General features: G+C 42.5%; 1 protein-coding gene across 2 annotated transcripts in view; it reads left to right on the top strand.

Annotated features, from left to right (window-relative positions):
• The window catches only part of DIP2B (disco interacting protein 2 homolog B), a 200,785-nt gene that overhangs the window by 68,073 nt on the left and 112,583 nt on the right, over positions 1-20,129 (top strand). For both annotated transcript variants that reach the window (XM_032210327.1, XM_032210328.1), the window contains exon 2: positions 16,787-16,858. In XM_032210327.1, coding sequence (XP_032066218.1) covers positions 16,787-16,858 — 72 coding nt within the window. The remainder of the gene's footprint in view (positions 1-16,786; positions 16,859-20,129) is intronic.

A 20,129-nucleotide genomic window follows, 5' to 3' on the forward strand; every position in this document is an offset into this window, starting at 1 on the left:
GTTGCAAAGACAGAATTACAGTGGGAACATGGAATGTAACAAGCATGAACACGGGGAAGCTCAGAACAATGAATACAATGAAAGGTGAAATAAATACAAATGGACATCTTAGGAATTAGCAAATTGAGATTGACCGGAATTGGATACTTTCAGCTAGAATATCACACTGTTTATTATTAAGGGCATGAATATGTTCATGCGAGCAAAATGTGCTATTTCTGATTGGAGACCAGAATGCCAAAGTTGGAAAATGTAGTTGTATTGTTTGGCTTAGGAAACCAAAATGAAGCAGGAACATTTCCACTACTCCAGTTTTTTCATAACTAACATTAATTCTAAACAATCAAAATGATGCCCACATACATTGATGTCACCAGATAGAATACATAGAAATCAAATGGACTATTATTGCTAAAAGGAAGTAGAGGAGCGAAGTTCTGGGATTAAAGATATGACATCACAAAGTGATCATGTGCAATTTCTATATTAAGCTAAAGAAGGAGAAGAAAGTCAAGCAGTTTCCGCATGATGACCTTGCGCGTATACCCACTATTTTCAAGGAGAATATCATAAATGATTTTGACATCCTGAACATCAGTGATGGAGAACTAAGGAACGAACTTAAAGAAAGTTGTTGAATTGGAAAAGATTGCCATGGATGAAGAAACAGAAGAAAGGAAACAGTAGGAATTGCCAAGAAGATAAGAGAAACTAAAGTCAAGGAAGACTCTCCCATTTCTCACTCACACACCCCTACCTCCTACTTTGGGCACCTTACACAAAGATCTAACTCTCTGAGAAGTCTCTATTGATGGGAAAGATGGAAGAGAAGAGAAAAAGAGGATGATCAGCAGCACGATAGATGGACTCTGTTATGGTATTGATGGATGCACCATTGGAAAATTTCAAGAACAACTTTAGGGGCAGATTGTTATGGAGAAAAATTATCTACATAATTACTAAGCATTAACACTGACTTCATGGCACAAAATTATGAATAATAATGTGTAAATATTAAAATAGATAAATAAGCTGTGGAAACAATTAGAAGTGATGTCATAATTACAGTAAGTATTTTTATGACATTTCCTCATTTTTTCCCTTAAGTGTATTTCCTAGTGGCTCATCTGAAACCAAAATTGATGAAATGCATACCCAGATGAAATTGGAACATTGTCTTTAGTATCAATCATTTAACTGATGCAGCTGTCAATAGTCTTTGAGATTCTATTACATAATGCCAATGCACTATGAGGTGAACAAAGCACAGATAGTTGGCTGAAATGATTTGGCCGGATTAAGATGTTATGACAGTTATTCATTGTTTTAATTGACACTGGTATAACTTCCTAACTGAGTAAATTTGCTTAAACTGTGCTCCATTAGATAATTTATGTTATATACATTATTTTTTTCTTAACCCGATTTTGCTTTCTTTATCTAACATTTTTAATTCTATGATTTCAGATGTTTAGACTTGTTTGTATTAAAATGTATTTATTTATCTCTTACCCTATCATTAACAGGGTTCTTTTATTATATAGGTACTTAAATAAATGCTTTAGTAAGGTGAGCCTAAGGGCACATAACAGTGACTTTGATTTTTTTAAATATACTTGTTTAATAACATTTTAAATGCAATACTCGGTGCAGAGAAACCTGGGAAAAACTTTTCCTGCTCTCACTGTAGAGTAGATAAAGATGAAATTCTTGTCATTTCTGCAACGCATAAAATAGATTTTGAAAATCAATTTCTTTTTCCATGGGCATCTCTATGTTAACCAGCTGTTCCTATATTTATTTAGAAATGTGATTTGGTAAGTGGATGTTAGCACTAATAAAATGGTGAACTGAGTTATTGAAGTTACTCCACCTTACATCTAGCCTTGTGTTCATTTACAGATTGAAGCGTCCCAATATATATACTTTTTCACTTTTTAATGAGAAATGCTATAATTGATTTTCCTGTTGATTTTATCTTGATTCTGGGGAAATAGACAGTTTATTTTGACAATTTATTTTCTAGTATGCTGAGGTTTTCCTTATCCTCTACTGGAAGAATTATCAACTTTTTATTTGTCAGAAGTTCTCGTTTTCCAGAGCGCTGCTCAGGAGAGTCCAAGCAAGGGTTAAATACAGCCAATCTGCCCAGAACTGAATTGAAACTTTAAACCACGCTTCTGGTGCTGATTATCCTTAGTTTTTTTCCAATTCAGCTAGCCCAGCGGATGCGCTTAGAGTTTCTCTTCAATTCTATTACTTGCTTGGACTCTCTCTTTTCAGTAGGTGAATTTAATTTCATTGTATTGGAGCAGGCTTGGAGAGCAAAATATGTTCTTTACTTAAATTGGCCATTCTCTCCCTTCCAGTCCTCCCGGTGTCCTGGATATCTTAGGCACCGCGGTGGGACACAGGCAGCTGTTGGATGGGGGCGTGGGTCGGAGTGCCGATGCCAGTGCTGTTGCAGCAACCCTGCTGCGGTCGGATCCCCCGTGGAGAGCTCCGTTGGGCATTGTCCGTGCTTCTTGAAGCAGGCGTTCGGCGCAGCTTCTCCGGGCATTTTATTACTCAGCTGGCTAGTTAAAGCGCAGGCGCAGCGGGAAAAAGACCGCCTGCCATTTTTACTTGTTCTGTCGGTTTCACTTTCGACTACTCACACATGCCACAGCTGCTTGAAGCCTGACTCATCGCAGGAGCCGCTTGGAGCCTTTGTTGTCTGGCCTGGCTGGCAATTTACTTCCGAAGCCTTTCACTTGCAGTGGCGGAACTTTGAGGCCCCCTGGATCGCAATTGTTATTCCTGCGGGCGCTGGGAGCTGAGATTGCTCGCACTTGAATCGCAAAGTGTCTTTGATCCTCGCCTTCTGTGTCTCTCCAGTGAGCACTCTGGTCGATGGTGGGCTGTTGTGAGGTGGTGAGTGGGGGTGCCCCTTATCTGTTGGATTGGATTTAGTGCCATGGCAGATCTGATTCCAGAGGAGCCTGGACAGTCAGGGGTTTCCTCCAAGGCCTTTGCTAGGCAGGCAGGTGTGGCTGCCAGGGAGGCCATCAGGGGTTCCAAGCCCTACTCCAGGCCTGGGCCTAAGCAGGGATCAGGGCCTGATAAGGATGACTTGCGCCGCCAGAAGGCCCTTGAAAAACACTTCTCCAAGGCCCAACAGCAGTCCCAAGCCTCCCAACTGGTGTCTCCTGAGGAGCCCTCCTTGGGTGTCCCTCCTGCTCAAACCCATCCTATTTCCAACAGTGATGAGGAATGCCAGGATTTTCCCCCCACGGCTTCCTTGGCCATGGGAGTCTCTCCTGGTGTGTCCATGGTTGACCAGGCCGATCTGTTTGCATGTCCTTTGGACCTGGAGGAAGGGTCTGTCTTGGGATCCTTGGCACCGCAGGATCCGCTCCCCAGGCCAGATCCCAGGGTGCGCCCTGTGGAAGATCAGGGACCCGATCTCTCAGCGGAAATGCAGGAGGTTATTAATAGAGCCATTTCTCAGGGTATCAAGGCAGGCATGCAACAGAAGGGCAAGCACACTCGTAAGACCCGGCATCTGCAGCCCCCAGTGGTCCCCAGAGCGGCTTCTGTCTCTCAAGAGCCTCAGTCTCCCCATTCTTCCATGGCCTCTGAGGATTCAGAATGGGAAGAGGAGGGGAAACTCTTACCCAGGCAGGAGGCTGAGTTCTCTGGGGACAAAAGTGGCACCTCCGAGAAACCTTCCTTCTCTAGTCTATTCAAACAGGCCAATTTCAAAACCATTTTGGATAAGGCTAAGATTGCGACCCATATGGGGTCCAAACCTCCAGTTCAGGCACCGATTGAGACAAATGACCTTTCCAGGGATCTCTTTGAGGAGCCTGTCTTGGCCCAGGAGATAGTACCCATCCCCAAGATGTTTCTTAATATGGTTCAGAAGCAATGGGTGCAGCCTGCCACTATGGCTATCCTCATAGCAATGATAAGAAGTTATATACAGTAGATGCCAGTCTGGAGGACTTGCTTAAGCTCCCTTCTATCGATCCCCCTGTGGCGGCCCTCACCTCGACCTCCGTCCTCCCGCCTGATTTATTGGAAGGTCTTAATGCGGAGGATAAGAAATCTGAGACCGCCTGTCATAAAACGCACCAGGCGGCTGCTTGGGCAATTAAGACTTCAGCTTCGGCTTCCTTTCTATCCAGGGCTGCCCTCCTCTGGCTGAGGCAATTGTTAACTAGGATTCTGGCCAGGGATACTAAGTTAAGGCAGGATATTAATAAGATCATGGCGGCCACGGAGTATACTGCCGATGCCAACCTGAGCGTGGCCAAGTTCGTCTCACGGGCTCCTGTGGCTTCAGCACTGGAACGTGGACATGAGCTCCAAATGGAAGCTGGTTTCTGCTTCCTTTAAAAGGGACAAGCTCTCCGGAGAGGCCCTAGACCCTGTCCTAGTAGAGAACAAGGACAAGAAAAAGGTGATGCCATCTGTCACTAAGAGGTCTGACAGGAAGGGCCCCTACTCCTACAAGAGGCAGCCCTTTCGGAACACGGAGCAGTCTACTAGTTCCTCTCCGCCCCATCGTCCATACTCCCAGCAGGTGGACCAGTCTCAGGACCGCCAGTCCTTTCGCGACAGGGGTCACCAGCAGCCCTACTCCAAACGTCCCTTTCGGGGGGGGTCTGGTTCCCACCTGTTCAGGAGATACAAATGACTACCACAGCTCAGCTTCCATAGGGGGGCACCTCCAGTTGTACAGCGCCCAGTGGGAGCAGACCTTGTCAGATCAGTGGGTCCTGCAAACAATCAGACTAGGACTCACTCTGGAATTCCTCTCCGTTTCCCCTGCCACTTCATCAGGTCCCCGTTTCCGTCATGCCCGGTAAAAAGGGCTCTTATGGAAGAAGAGATTAGGCATCTCAGGGAAATCAGGGCCATAGAGCCGGTTCCACCGGGCCAGGAAGGGACAAGGTTTTACTCAATCCTGTTTCTGGTTCCCAAAAATTCAGGGGGGTGGAGGGGAATCTTTGATCTAAAAAAGCTAAATTATCACATCACACCGGAGGTTCAAGATGCAGTCCCTTCAGTCCATTCTGGGATGCATCAGACCGGGAGACATCTTGACCTCCATAGATCTTAAAGAGGCCTATCTCCACGTTTCCATTCGCAAAGCCCACCGTTGCTACCTCAGGTTTGCTTATGCCATCTGCCATTACCAGTATCGGGCCCTGCCGTTCAGCCTGTTCTCGGTGCCCAGGACGTTCACAAAGATACTCGCGGCTGTAGTGGCCTTCCTCAGATCCCATCCAGTGCGGCTACACTGCTACCTGGACAATGTCCTCATTCAATCGTCATCGGCCCAGCAGGCGCTTCTGGACCTGAGGCACACCATCCAGGTTCTTCAAGCTCACGGGTTTTCCATAAATATGGAAAAGAGTCATCTGCAGCCAACAACCAGACTACAACATCTGGGCGCAGTAATCGACACCGTTGCCTGCCAAGTATTCCTGTCACCGGAGCGTGTGGCGAGCCTCAGGGAAAAGGTCACACTAGTGCAGCAGATTCTGCAGGCCAGGGTTGTTCAGCTTTCGCAGCTCCTCGGCAAGACAATTTCGTGCCTATCCATCATCCCTTGGGCGAGACTCCACTCCCGGCCCACTTACCAGAGGGCCAACGAGAGCAGTTCGATGAGGCTTGTTCCAGTCTCGGCAGAGGTACGTCGATCACTCAAGTGGTGGATGTCTCTGGCTCTGTCGAAGGGATCCCTGTTCAAGGAGCCGACACATCTCACCGTTATGATGGATGCCAGTCTGTTCGTTTGTGGGGGGCACTTCCAAAACCAGCTGGCCCAGGGCAGGTGGTCCCCAACCAAGGCCGCTTGCAGCATCAATTGGCTGGAGCTGAGGGCGGTCAGGCTGGCCCTGCTTCACTTCCAGACCGGCATCCAGGGATGTCACGTGAGGGTCTTGATGGACAACATCATGACGAAGGCACATATAAACTGCCAGGGAGGCATGCGCTCCAGGTCGTTGATGTTGGAGGCCAACTTACTGGGTCTGTGGACGGAGAAGCTCATTTCCAGCACGAACAGCACCCAGGTGGACTGGTTGAGCAGGGCCACCGTTGACCACTCGGAGTGGCGCCTCCATCCTCATCTGTTCCAGCGATTGACCAGGAGGTTCAGGTGTCCGCAGGTAGAGCTGTTCGCCACCATGGACAATTCGCATCTCCCCGGGTTCTTCATGAGGTTCCACGACCCGCAGGTAGAAGGCGTCAATGGTCTACACTCCCCTTGGCCGAGGGGCCTACTCTACGTGTTCCTGCCGTTGCCCCTTTTTCCAGAGTCATCAGGAAGATCCTGTCGGAGACAGCTGAAGTCCTGTTGGGGGTGCCCTTTTGGCCCTGGAGAACCTGGTTTGCGGACCTGGTGAGTCTTTCTGTCGAGCCCCCTTGGCGGATTCCTCCACAGGAGATCTCTAACAGCCAGGGGAATCTTCAACATCCGGAACCCCAGTGGCTTCAACTAGCCGTCTGGCACTTGAGAGGGATCTCCTGAGCAGGGGCAGACTTTCGACCATGGTGATCTGTACCATCCAAGCATCTTGGCGTCCCTCCACAACCCGGATCTACGATGCTACCTGGAGAGCCTTCATTGGCTGGTGTTCTGCCCGCGGTCTATCAGCCCCCTCTGCCTCGGTTCCTGTCATCCTGGACTTCCTGCAAGATGGCCTTGACAAGGGACTGGCGCCCAACACTCTTCGCCATCAGGTAGCAGCTCTTTCCACCATACTGGCTCCTGATGGGCAGGCTTCTCTCGGTCATCATCCCACCATCCACAGTTTTCTCAGGGGGGCTACCAATTTGAGCCCTTTGACGGTTCACAGATATCCGACATGGGACCTTACCGTTGTCTTGTGTGCTCTCTCCGAGCCTCCGTTTGAACCTATCCGGATGATCAGTATGAAACACCTTACGTTTAAAACCGCCTTTCTGATTGCCATCACGTCTGCTAGGCATATCTCTGAGCTGGCTGCCCTTTCTGTCCGTGAGGACTTATGCTTGATTCAACAGGACAGAATGGTGCTTCGTCTGGATCCTTTGTTCATCCCCTAAGATAAACTCCTGGTTTCACCGGGCTCAGAAGGTAATTCTACCTGATTTCTGTCCGCATCCTAGACATCCCAGAGAGAAGCGATGGCACAAGATGGAGTCCGCAGGACGCTTCGCAGATATATCAAGCGTACGGCCAGTTTTCGTCGTTCTGAATTGGTCTTCATTTCCTTCCAGCCGTCTTCCCAGGGCAGGAAGGTGTCTTCATCTACGATTGGTGGGTGGCTTAGGGCCTGCATTGCCCTCACTCATGTTCTGCAATCTAAACCTGTACCTAGTCATATCACGGTGCATTCTACTAGGAGCGCTGCCACCATGGCAGCCTGGGCAACCAGGGCTCCAATTGAGGAAATTTGCAGGGCGGCCACCTGGACTTCGTTATCTCCGTTCGTATGAAATTATAAGTTGGACAAGTTTGCATCAGCGGAAGGGGCCTTTGGAAGGCTTGTGCTTCAGGGCATTCATACCAGCGGAGAGACCCTGACTGCTGCAGCTTCCCACCCTAGTGACATTTAGCTTGGGTATGTCCCTTGCTTGGACTCTCCTGAGCAACGTCCTGGAGAAGGACCATTGACTTACCTGAAGGGTCGTTTTCAGGGTGCTGCGAAGGAGAGTCCACCCCACCCTGGGGGTCTGGCTCTGCTGTTCTCAGTTCAAAGTTGGCAGTTCCTGTTGGACTGGTTATTGTTGAAAGTACTTTGGATTCGTTGTTGGACTTCTCAGCACGCAACAGTTCCACGTCTTCATTGAAAAAATCTGAGGATAATCAGCACCAGAGGCGTGGCTTAAAGTTTCAATTCAGTTCTGGGCAGTTTGCCTGTATTTAACCCTTGCTTGGACTCTCCTTTGCAGTGCCCTGAAAACGACCCTTCAGGTAAGTCAATGGTCCGTTTCCAGCAAACTATGTTGCCTGGAATTTATGAAACATGCCTTGTCACCATAGGCTGATTTTACACTTTTATTTCTGTGTCAGAGCACTTAATAATATATACCTGACCTTGCCTGATATCAAAAAAGCTAAGTAGGTTTGAATCTGTTTAGTGCTCAGGTGAAAAACATGAAGGAAATACTAGTGGTGTACATTAGATGATAAAGTAAAATAAAGAGCAAAGCCATTTACATGCTACTGCCAAGAAAACCACATGGGTGTATCCATACAGCTCAAGTTGAATAAATCATGATAATTTTTTTTATTTCCTTAGTTAATCTAGCCACCTTAGTATCTTACTTTCTTTTTTGTCCTTTGTGCAAATAACTACTACTGAATTAACACTTCAGTATGGTTAGGAGTGGTATTCTACACTTAATTCAGGTGTTTCCCATGGAACTGAGTGGACACCTTCATGGGAAATGGGGTTATTCTGTTCATTTTGCTGGTGTTTTCAATAATTCTCAGCTTAAATTATTTTATTTATTAGACATTTGCCATCCATCTCGCATTAAGGTGACTTTAAATTATTGTCAATGCTCCTTGCATTGTAGAATTATGAGAGCTTACAGGGTGAGCAATCTTAATTTTCTGAAAAAGTCTTAAGAAATAAACAATCCAAAGTACTCAAAAAATAAAGGATTTATAAACTCTGTTCTGATAAAAAAAGATTTTTTAAAGAGAGGCATAACTTTTCTTTTGCTTTTCCAAGATTAGGCTGTTGCAATAGTATTTGGTTACAACCAGAAAAGTTATATACATACTCATTGCATAATGTTCTTGTAAAGTGTACAAGAAGCTTCCAAAATAATTTACTTCATATTCCTTAGTATTAATACTTTTGTTGCTTTACATATTCAGGTTCAGAATATTGAAAAAAAACCCTGCAACTTCTGCCTGAACAAAAACTGCATTATCACCCCAAGAAAACAACATTCCATGTTGGATTTAATTGTGTAAACTTGCTTTTATTACATAAATGGAAAATGTATTTGGAACCTGCTCTTCAAGTTTATAATTGTACGTATTGTGTAGCTTTGTGTAGTTGCCAATCTTTTTTACCTTTCTTGTGCATCTTTTTCAAAAGAAGCCCTAACAGTTAAGAAACAACCGCTTTAAAGCAACTTCAGATCTGCTCTAGATGCTTTGTTTTCTGAGATTGTGCTTTCCTGGAAGTTTATTAGTTTTGTTTATTTAGTCTGGCTATACAGCAAAAGAGACCTAAAACAAGATGGATTGATGACATCAGCAAGTACTGAGGGCCCAATTGGCAAAAGAAAGCTCAGGACCGTATTGGTTGGAAAGATGCAGAAGAAACTTTCATCCTGCAGTGGATAGACATTGGCTAAAATGATGGTGATACCACTCTTTATGGTTACGAGCAGTTTGTCACAGTTAAAGCAATGGCACAAGATCATTCAAATGTGAATTTCTAAATTTGTGAATTGCAGCTGTTACAAGTATAAGAGCTGCAGTGGTTAGAATGCAGTACTGCTGGCTAATTCTGCTGACTGCCTGTGATTTGGCAGTTCGAGTCTCACCGACTCAAGGCTGACTCAGCCTTCCATCCTTCCGAAGTGGGTAAAATGAGGACCCAGATTGTTGGGGGCAATAGGCTGACTCTGTAAACCACTTAGAGAGGGCTGTAAAAGCACTATGAAATGGTATATAAGTGCTATTGCTACTGCTGTCCTGTCCAGCATACAGGTATATATGGACCCTTTTGTTCTGGAAGCTGCTTTATGTGATCCTTGGGAAAGAGAGGTGTGATTTATTTATTGTTGCAGTTATTCATTTGTTGCATTGTAAACAATTCCTTGTTCTAATTCCATAAGGATAAGGGAGAGGGGAGAATTAAAAAGCTCTCATTGTGAAAGCGCAGCATGATTAATTGTGGTTACCACCTTAAAAGGATTGAACAGCACTGTTTAAAAGGGATTTTTGGCTCCAGTTGTGGAAAAGCAACTCTTTTAAGTTGCAGAGAATTTGGTGTTCACCTATAGGCACATGTTGGGCCTGGACATGTAGGTTCCTTTGACTGCAGGGGTTTGGCTCTAATATAATGTTTAATAACTTGTAATTCATTGGTTGCTAGGCAGCAATTACCCTGAGGAAAAATTGAAAGGTGTAGGTATTTAAAAGGTGTCCATTGTAGGATAATGTGCTCCCCCCCCACTTCTAGTTAACACAGCACTGACTTGTTGGGTGGTGACTATCCAGTTTTATCGGTTTTAAAATGAACAAAATTCTTGCCAATATCTTTTCAGTCACACGATCTCTTCTAGGGTTGTTTGGTGTTCCTGTTTTACAAATGAGAAACTGAGTCTGTGAGACGATGAATTGTTTAAAGTCACATGAGGCCATGACATGTAGAGATCCCAAATCCAGGACTAATGTGCCGTGGAGAGGACTATATTGACTATGTTGAATCCTGTATTTCAGAAATAATGGTGCTTTGACTATCAGAATTTCTTTGAAATTTTCACAGGAATCTTAAGGTTTACATTTTTAATTCCTTAAGGCCATAAGGATACAATGTCTTTTCCTCAAATTGTATAGTTTCACATACATTTTAGTAGCTGACCTGGCAGTTTTATTTGCTACTTTTAGCTTCTCTGACAGTAATCAACAATAGTTCTGCACCTTTTAAATGTCTGTACCTTAACACTTTTATTCTGAGCAACAAAAGTAAATATTTTAATTTATATCAGAACTTTGAATTTGGAAAGTGCAAGGATAATTTCCTGAATGCAAGTGAAAAATAAGCTTAGACCAATCCTGCTAAACAAATTTGCTATGGAACTAAAGAAACAGGTGTGAGTTGCTTTTCTCAGGAGAACCGGCTTGATATAGTGGTTAAAGCAGTGGTGGGATTCAATTTTTTTACTGCTGGTTCCGTGGACGTGGCTTGATGGGTGTGTCCAGGCTGTCATGTGACTGGGTGGATGCGGCCAATTTAGCAGTCCATTAAACAATACACACCAGTCCCCTTTTCTATTCTTCTTTTTAATACTGTATGAAGGTTTTGCTCTAATTTTTGCTTGGTTTTTTTTTTTTTTACTAGGGGGGAGAGGTTGGCAATGCCTGGGGATTTCTAGGAATTTCTCCTCTGTTAGATGCACCAAAATAACCAAGATGATATAAGGTCTTCTGCTGGAGCAGGGGGTTGGACTTGATGACCTCCAAGGTCCCTTCCAGCCCTGGATTGCTGTGCTGTTTCAAAGCATCCTCTGAAGCTGCCTCTAGGGCCAGGGTTAGTGGCCCTTCCTTCCTTCCTTTCCTTTTTCTCCTGGGACCCAAAACAGGGTGCACCTCCCACTACCCATTTTGTGTCTAGCAAGCCTCCCTGAAGCCTCCTGGAACCAAAATGGGGGGGGGGAGCGGTGCAACCGCACCCCACACACTCTGTTTTTGGCCTAGCAAGCCTCCCTGCACTTACCTGGGAGCCAAAACTGGATGCATGGAGTGGGGTGGAAGAGTTAGGGTCAATCAGAGGTGGTATATGCTGGTTCTCCAAACTGGTTAAAATTTCCGCTACTGGTTCACCCGAACCGGTCAGAACCGGCTGAATACCACCTCTGGGTTAAAGGTGTGAGATTAGAAGCCAGGAGGCTGAGTTCTAGTCCTGCCTTAGGTATAAAAGTCAACTGGATGACCTTTGGCCAGTCCCTCTTTCTCAGCTCTAGAAAGTAGGCAAGAGAAAACGGTATCTAAAAATGTTGCCAAGAAAAGTGTAGAGACTTGTCCTGTAATCACCAAGAATCAGCGTTGGCTTGGTAGACCCATAACACATTCAACCAATAGAGGTTTATAAAAAAAGATGTTCCAGATTGAGAGATTACAATATGAACTATTTTGGGTGCCTGATAGATGACGATTAACTGATATTGCCTTGCAGTGAACACTGCTCAACCCAACGTACCTGTATTTTTCATAGCAAGCTGTTTGAGAAGAAAAAAATATTTAGAGAAAACCTTTTTACTTTTACTTACTGAGTAAATTTGCTCTGAAAGAATAGAAAGTGGAGGAGATTGATAATAAAACATCCACTCTATTTTGTTTAAGAATTACATACATACATACATACATACATACATACATACATACAAGAGATATGCAGAAAAGGTGCTCCACAGTAAGGGCACTTCTCCTCTTCCTGTCAACACCTTCTTAAAGAAGATACATAATTTCCTCTGCTCACATAGTACCCACACAAATCCAAAAAATAGGTGTTTGAGGTAAAAAAGTGTTGACAGGGTGCAAAAAGGTACTTTGTGGGTGTGGACAGGCTTTTAATGCCTCTTGATCTCAAACGTGTATTTTCTTTGAATTCTGTAACAATCACGTAAACCCAGGAAAAGACTCAGCTGCTTTAAGGAGGCATCAACCAGCAAAGTCTGCATGTCCACACTGGCTTTGAAGAACTGCCTGTCCCTAATGCAAACCTATACAAATATACATAGATGCCAATTACCCTATTTCTTGGCAGAATATACAACCAGAGGTGGGTTCCTATCGATTCGGCTGAGTAGGTGGTAACTCAGCTGGCCACACCCCCGAACTGGTTCCATCAGTGATGCCGTAGTTGCCGCCATCTTGTTTTTTGCTTCTGCACATGTGCAAAAACAATTTGTTAACTACTGCGCATGCACGGGTAGTGCATCCCTGAGCAAACCGGCAGTAACAGAAGCCGGAACCCATCCTTGTATACAACATAATGTAGGCTAGAGAAAAGGAGTAAAAATAGCAGGATATATAAATTAAAAGCATGAGATAGGAGGGGAAAAAAACATAATCAAATCTGGTTTATAAAAATACCATTTATATTATTTCTGCATTTCCTACTAACCCAGCAAATCACGTCTACACAATGATTCATGCATTTTGTTGCTTAAACCTTTCATCACCTTATCTCAACTCAGACATGTATTTCTTGATCTTTTATTCACCAACCCATTCAATCTTTTGTTATGTACCATATTTTTCGGACAATAAGACGCACCTTCCTTTTGGAGAAGAAAACAAGAAAAAAAAATCTGCTTCTGCCTCCCAGCATCCATCCGGTATTCATCTGGCCTATTCGCTGCTGCTGTGGCCTGTTTGCTGTGGCAGTGGCAGCCTGTTCTAGAACAGCTGAATGGCGCCACACACACCCCCACCACAATATTCACTGTATAAGACGCACAGACATTTCCACCCACTTTTGTGTGGGGGGGGGAGTGTGTCTTATACTCCGAAAAATACTTATAAATCAAATGCCATATGTTTGCAACCTTACTACACTCTCTGCCATTTTTACTATGACGCATCTTGTTCTCAAACCCAGGAACTTCTTTACCCACTTCTTTTCTGCCATAGGGAAAAAGTGGCATTTGATAACTGGAAAGAGAAAGAGAAGATATTGTCCTCCTGTCAGTTGTTCCCTACTTACTGTTCTAGGCTCCCATTATAGTGAAAAGTAATCACATCCAACAAGATCACCATGAGGAGAGGGATGACATTTCCCTCTTCTCGTGCAGCAGTCCTTTAACAGAGAGGGAAGATGCTCCACAGCAGCTCACCAGAAGTTGATTTGGTGAATTGCCCTGGAATATTATCTTTTAACTCCTTCACATTTGTGGACCTTTTGGCAATCTAATGAATGGATGGTTAAGGAATGCTCATGAACTATTTTGCAGGAGAAGGGAATAACCCTGCTCCCCACTTTTGGGCTTACCAGAAGTACCATATTTTTGGACTATAAGAAGCACCCTTTTCCCTCAAAAAAGAGGGTGAAAATCTGGGTGTGTCTTATACACTGAGTACAGCATTTTTGGCCTCCCGAAACCCCGCCCCTTCACCAAAATGGTTGTGCATAGCCTTTAGGAGGCTTCTAGAGTGCTTCTGGGGACTGGGGAGGGGGAGAAATGAGCAAAAAATAGGCCATTATTTGCTCATTTTTGCCCCTCCATCCCCCAGGAACACTCTACAAGCCTCCTAAAGGCTATTCATGCCTCTTTTTTTTTTTTGACACAAAATGGGCCGGTTTTCACGAAAAACGGGCCGGTTTTGGGAGGTCTGCAGAGTGCAAAAACTTTTTTTAAAATTTGCCTCTTCAAAATCTTGGTGCGTCTTGTACTCCAGTGCATCTTATACTCCAAAAAATATGGTACATCAAACAGCTGTCTAGGAGACTGCTGGAGACAACAGGACAATACATGAAAACCATTGCTAGGCTGCGGCGAAGCCTGTCAGGAGCTGTATGAAGATTATGATCTGAGGATCTGAGTCCTCTCTCAAGGACTGAAAACAAAAGACTCACTATCATATTTTTCAGAGTATAAGATGCCCCTTCCCCCCCCAAAGAGGGTGAAAATCTGGATGCGTCTTATACTCTGAATGTAGCTTTGTGCGTAGGTCTGGCTGCAGATTTAAATTCTAGAGGAGAAAGAAATTAAGAAAAGTAATACAATTAGATGTGGTTCACTTGTGTTTGAGGTTTTTTTTTTCCCGACACAGCCTTCAACGTCATAAATATAGCCTTCAACATACTATACTATAATGGCTTTACCTTAAAGTGTAAAATCATAATAATCAGACTGTATTCTGAACATTGTAGTTCAATAGATTTGGAGGAAGATTAAAGATAACTTTTCTGAGTCCTGCTTCCTTGGTTTACATTATGCTTGCAAGCCTCCCCAAGGATACTGATGTGGCCTCAAACCCTCTCCTTGAAGATGACTTCAAAGCAGTATTAAATGCTGCCTTGAGGTTGCTATCTAGAATATGTAACACTAAGGCTAGAGGAATTGCAGTGACTGCAGCTACCAAGTAAATTAAGTTTTAAGAATTACAGGAGAGAATGATTAGAATGATTTAAAATATAATTCCTGTGCTGGAGTTCACTAGTTTTGCCATTTAAAGCCTTAAACTGCTTAAGCCTCCAATACAACATTTCTATCAGTAATGTGTTCGCCCTTAAGCTTGAAAGTGTATTATATGGTTACATAGGAACAAGAGCCTCTCCTATGGAGGTGTTTAACATCAGAATGTCCTTATCCTGGAGACCAGGGTGTGTTTACTGCTCAGTTCCAGGTGAAGTCCTCTTTTTACTATTTCATGTGTCAACAACTACATTTTGTTTTTTTCTCCTGTCCCTTGAGAAAATTAGTGCTTCAGTACTTATTATATAAATTGTTTTAATCTTTTAAAAGTATTTTAATCGTGTGCCATTATTTTCTTCTATTTTATGGATTGTAATGTTTTAAAAGATCTTGAGTATATAGATTTAAATACTTCAATAAATAAAAAGTACCTGTGAAATTTAGTATAAAATCCAGAAATAACATTTATGTAGGTTTATATAACAGCAGGAAGATCTGCTGTAGTCATTGTTTGGCATACTATGTTTCCCTGAAAATAAGACAGGATCTTATTTTCTTTTGATCCCCCCCCACCCCGAAATAAGCGCTTGGCCTTATTTTTGGGGAGGTCTTATTATTTTTGAGGAGCAGGAGGCGGCGAGCGTGGTCACCTCATGGCTGCTGCTGTGTTGCAATATTTTCAGGGAGGGCTTATTTTTTGGGAGGGTTTACTATAGCACATGTGCTCAAAAGCCCGATTAGGCTTATTATCCGGGGAGGTCTTATTTTCAGGGAAACAGAGTAGTATGAGGCAGACCCATCCCAAAGTTTATTTTTTTGCAAGACACCACAATTCAAAGGCAAAGTTCACTCATTTATGAATTTTGCTCCATTATGTCTTAGACTAGAATCCTAATTTATTACTGATTTGCACTCTACTTCTTTTTGGAACCTGGGTTTTTATTCAGCAGTATCAATATAATACTTTTGCACCAAAAAGAATATAAAAGCAATATCTTTGCCATAAGTTAAGGTATTTTGATTCAGTTTCTGTTAGACTGTTGACCATGCTTAAGTCTCTCCTCTATAAATAATCTTTTGGTGGTACAGTTACAAAAAGGTGATGACAAATCTACAAAAGCACTTCAATTGTTTCTGGACTTAATGTTTTTTCTGTTCTATCTTAATCCTTTGTTTCAGTAATTTTCTCTGCCGTTCTGTAAAAGGAATGCAAAGGTGACCTTGAAGAAAGTATCCAACCAACATTAAGTAAACATCAGCTTGGTTCCGAAGGGGAGGAGGGAGTCGAGGAAGACGCTCAGAATTTCTCTGTGTCGATTCTTTTGGTATAAGAGGGGGTGAGAGAGAGAGAGAAGCGACTCTGTCATGCTGTTTGCATAGCCTGAAGTAATAATGTAGCCTTGTGAGGGATTTGGCCTTTCTTAAATAACTGACACATTCAGATAATATATAAATTTAGAATGAAAAAAGGAACAGCCATATGGTTCTTTCTGCATATCAAACAGATCAGTGTCATAGAGCTTTATTTAATAAATTAATCATCATGTAACCCATTTTTTACATTACTTTGTCTTTAGTGTATATTATATAACGACTCCCAATGCTTCTTACGGCCATCCTGCTTGCTTTGAATAAATTAATAGTCATGAGCGAGGTTAAAAATAGATCACGTCCAAACAGATGAAAAATATGTAAAGTTTATGATCATTTAAATGGTGTGGAATACCAATAATGGTTTTTAGAAGGGTTGGTAATCACTTCCTTTTTTATCTAATGGCTTGAATAATGCTATTTGCTGGTAGAGCATAAAGCTGGTTCAGTTGATCATAGCTGCATATGTACATATAGTAACTTTAAATAGCCTATCCTGAATTTATGATACATTACATCTGACATTTTGCTACCTTATATTTTTTAGGAGATATTACCCAGAAGGGCTATGAGAAGAAAAGGGCGAAATTGTTGGCTCCATATTTCCCACAGACTCAAGGTATGCTTTTTGTGATGCTTGAGCTGCTCTTAAGAACATTATTAGTTGGGCCATTATAAGTCATAAGGATATCAAAAAGGTAGTGTGTTATGATATCATTGCATACTTGCTTATTTAGATATATATTTTATTAAATTTACAACTCTATAATAATTCTGGATAGCATGCAAAAAACAATAAAAAATACAGATTTAAAAATCAAAAACATCTAGAAAAAAAACCATTCTAAGGGTAAAATACAGGCAATCCATCACTCACTCCAATCCAACAACTAAGGGGAGACATAGATTTTCAGGGTTCTTTTAAATATAGTCAGGAATGGAAGCCAGACAAATCTCGGGAATTGGGATTCCATAGGGTTTCATAGTCTGCAAAGAAAAGTTACACTTCCTGGGTCCCATAAGATAGTAGCGTTTAATGAATGACCTGGAACATCCCCATTCTGCCCAGTTATACTGGCTAGGAAGATACTTTAGAGAACAGGCAATCTTAATCACACTTTCTAGATTATAGGCCCGTGATGGCAAACCTATGGCACGTGTGCCAGATGTGGCATGCAGCACCTTCTCTGTGGGCATGTGAGCCATCGCCCCAGTTCAGGTCCGCTGCACATGTGCACGTGCCTCCCGTTGGCCAGCTGATCTTTGAGTATCTGTCATGCATGCATGGTGGGCAGGGTGCATGGGGGCCTCATGAACATGCACAGGGGGGAAGGTGCGTGGGGGGCACATGTGCCGGGGATGGGGTGCATGCATGGGATGTGAATTGCATTTGGGGGGTTTGGGTGTGTGCGCATTCACGCATGCATGCCCACTTTGGACACTGTCCAGAAAAGGTTAGCCATCACTGTTATAGGCAATAAACAAAACTGCAACTTTAATTGCATCTCTTAAGTCTAGTGGTAACCATTGCAGCTCACACAAGACTGCTACATGGATATGATATGACATGGCAATAATTAATTATGCAGCTTCATTCTGGACTAGCTGTAGCTTCATTCAAGGACAGCCTCATATAGAAGGCATTGCAAAAATCCATGCATGAGGTGACTAAACCACAAGTGAGTGTCTGAAAAACTTTCTGATCCAGATATAGATGAAATTGGTTCACAAGAATGAAGCTGTGTAAATACTTTGTTAGCCACAGTTGCCATCTGCTCCTCAAATCTGAGTGTTCAGGAAGACCCTCAAACTGTGCAGTCCTAAAGGGGGAAAGGCTATCCTATTCAGGATGAAAGATAAAGTGTCTCTGGTTCCATACTATACATGTTGTAGTTCCTCCAAAGGTCATCAACAAATGCAGTTATTGCTGACTCAGTCTAGGCCTGAATCCTGACTGAAAGGGCTCCAGATAATCAGTTTCCTCCGGGCCCTCTGTACTCACAGCCTAACCATCTCATCAGTCACCTTTCCTAAAAAGGAAAGGCTGGAGACAGGGCAAAAATTGTCCAGCACATGGGGTCTAACAAAGGCCACTTGAGGAGGGGATGCATCACTGCTTCCTTCAAGACTGCAGGGACAAGTCCTTTCCACAACAAAATAAATACAATAGTATGGACCTAATCACATCCTGTGGTATAGGTGGGTGGGTGGGTAGATAGTTGGACGGATAGAGACAGATAGCTCTTCTCATTGTCTTTCAGCCTAATCTACTAACGTGAGCTAAGATGGTAAAATAATGAATGCAATGTATGCTTAAAATACCCTCTTAGAATAACTTGTTTAGAAATGTATGCATGACGTAGTTTTTAAAACAACCATATACATTAAAATATGAAAGAAATAGAACCAGTGGGAAATAAAGAAGTATTCTATTCACAGTATTCTAGATGTAATGAAAGCTTATTTGTTCATTAGTCATAAAAATAACTGTTATGGCTATCAAAAAAACAGAAAAAAATAGCAAAAGACTACTTAATAAATGATGCTTTAAAAAAGTCACAAGGATGTACTGAGGCCTTTTGATGTGGGAGGGAATTGGATGTATCATATCAGTGTCATACTGCAATTAGCTGTTGGAGAGATTTAAATGAAGGAGAGGAAGAGTTGAAGAGACTGAGTGTCAGTACTTTAGAAGAATGAATTTTGTTTTGTTGGCATATATTTGAGCTGGCAAGTATCATCATTACTTTCATCCACAGAAGAAAGAGCTTTGCAGTTTTCATGTTATTTTATGACACAAGGATGTATTTTCAAAAATATCTTAGCATATATATTTCAGGTTTTAACAAGTTAAAAAAAAACCAAACAAGATGTAGATGTAGATGTAGATAAGTTTATTTATAGGCCGCCCTTTTCCCTGAGGGGACTCAGGGCGGCTTACAACTTATGGGGAAGGGAATACACACAGTGACATATAGAAACCATACATAATTAAAAATGGAAGCAACATTCATCATTCGGGCGGGGACGGATTATAATCTTTAACCTTAAATCTTAAACAACAATCCAAATTCTTAAGCTGCTGTCTTGTACGACATTAACAACCTGGGAAATAGCATGAAATTGGACTTTAGCTTGAAAGTAGTCCTTTTCACTGACTAAATAACAACAAAGCTCCTTAAAAAGGAAACTTAAGGTTTATGCTTCTTGATGCTGAGTCAGTTTGCTTCTGAAACTTGTAAAAGAAAAAAATGAGGTTATATTGAAGCTCATTCATTAAAATAACTGGGGCAGATGCAATGAAACAAGAAATTTTAGGAATGGATGCATAGAGGTAAGCATTGCATGTTGCTTTCTGTGGGAATTGGGTGTGTCTGACCTACTCCCGTTAGTGCCTGAAGCTACTGAGGATAAATTTATTTTGATGCAGCCAGGCTTGCCGCATGGGGAAAATGAACATATTCATACAAGAATATTTTAGTGTCTTAATTCACATAAATGAAATTAATTTTTTTTCTTGTAAAATAAGAAACATCTTTGCTAGAAGATCCATATGTGATACCTTGGGACCTCCTATACAGGAGGATTGCTCACTTTTCTAAGCTGTACTGTACCTTTCTAGCTCAGTTGGGCCTTTTTCAGGAATACCTGATGGTAAATTTGTTTATTTCAATTGGAACAGATTGTAGATGAAGAATGGCATTCTTAGTTTAGCTTTCAAATCTGTGGTGTTGTTCCTGATAACTATAGCTTAAAATAAAAAAAACATCCGGTGTTTTTTTTAAAATAGATGATGCTTGTGTTCACGTTATTAGAAAGGAGGGCTTTACAGTTTTCAGATAATGCCCAGAAAAATGTGTGATGATGGTAATTCTTGATTATTTCTGCAT

The sequence above is a fragment of the Thamnophis elegans genome, chromosome 2 (assembly GCF_009769535.1).
Source record: "Thamnophis elegans isolate rThaEle1 chromosome 2, rThaEle1.pri, whole genome shotgun sequence".
NCBI classification, from domain to species: Eukaryota; Metazoa; Chordata; class Lepidosauria; order Squamata; family Colubridae; genus Thamnophis; species Thamnophis elegans.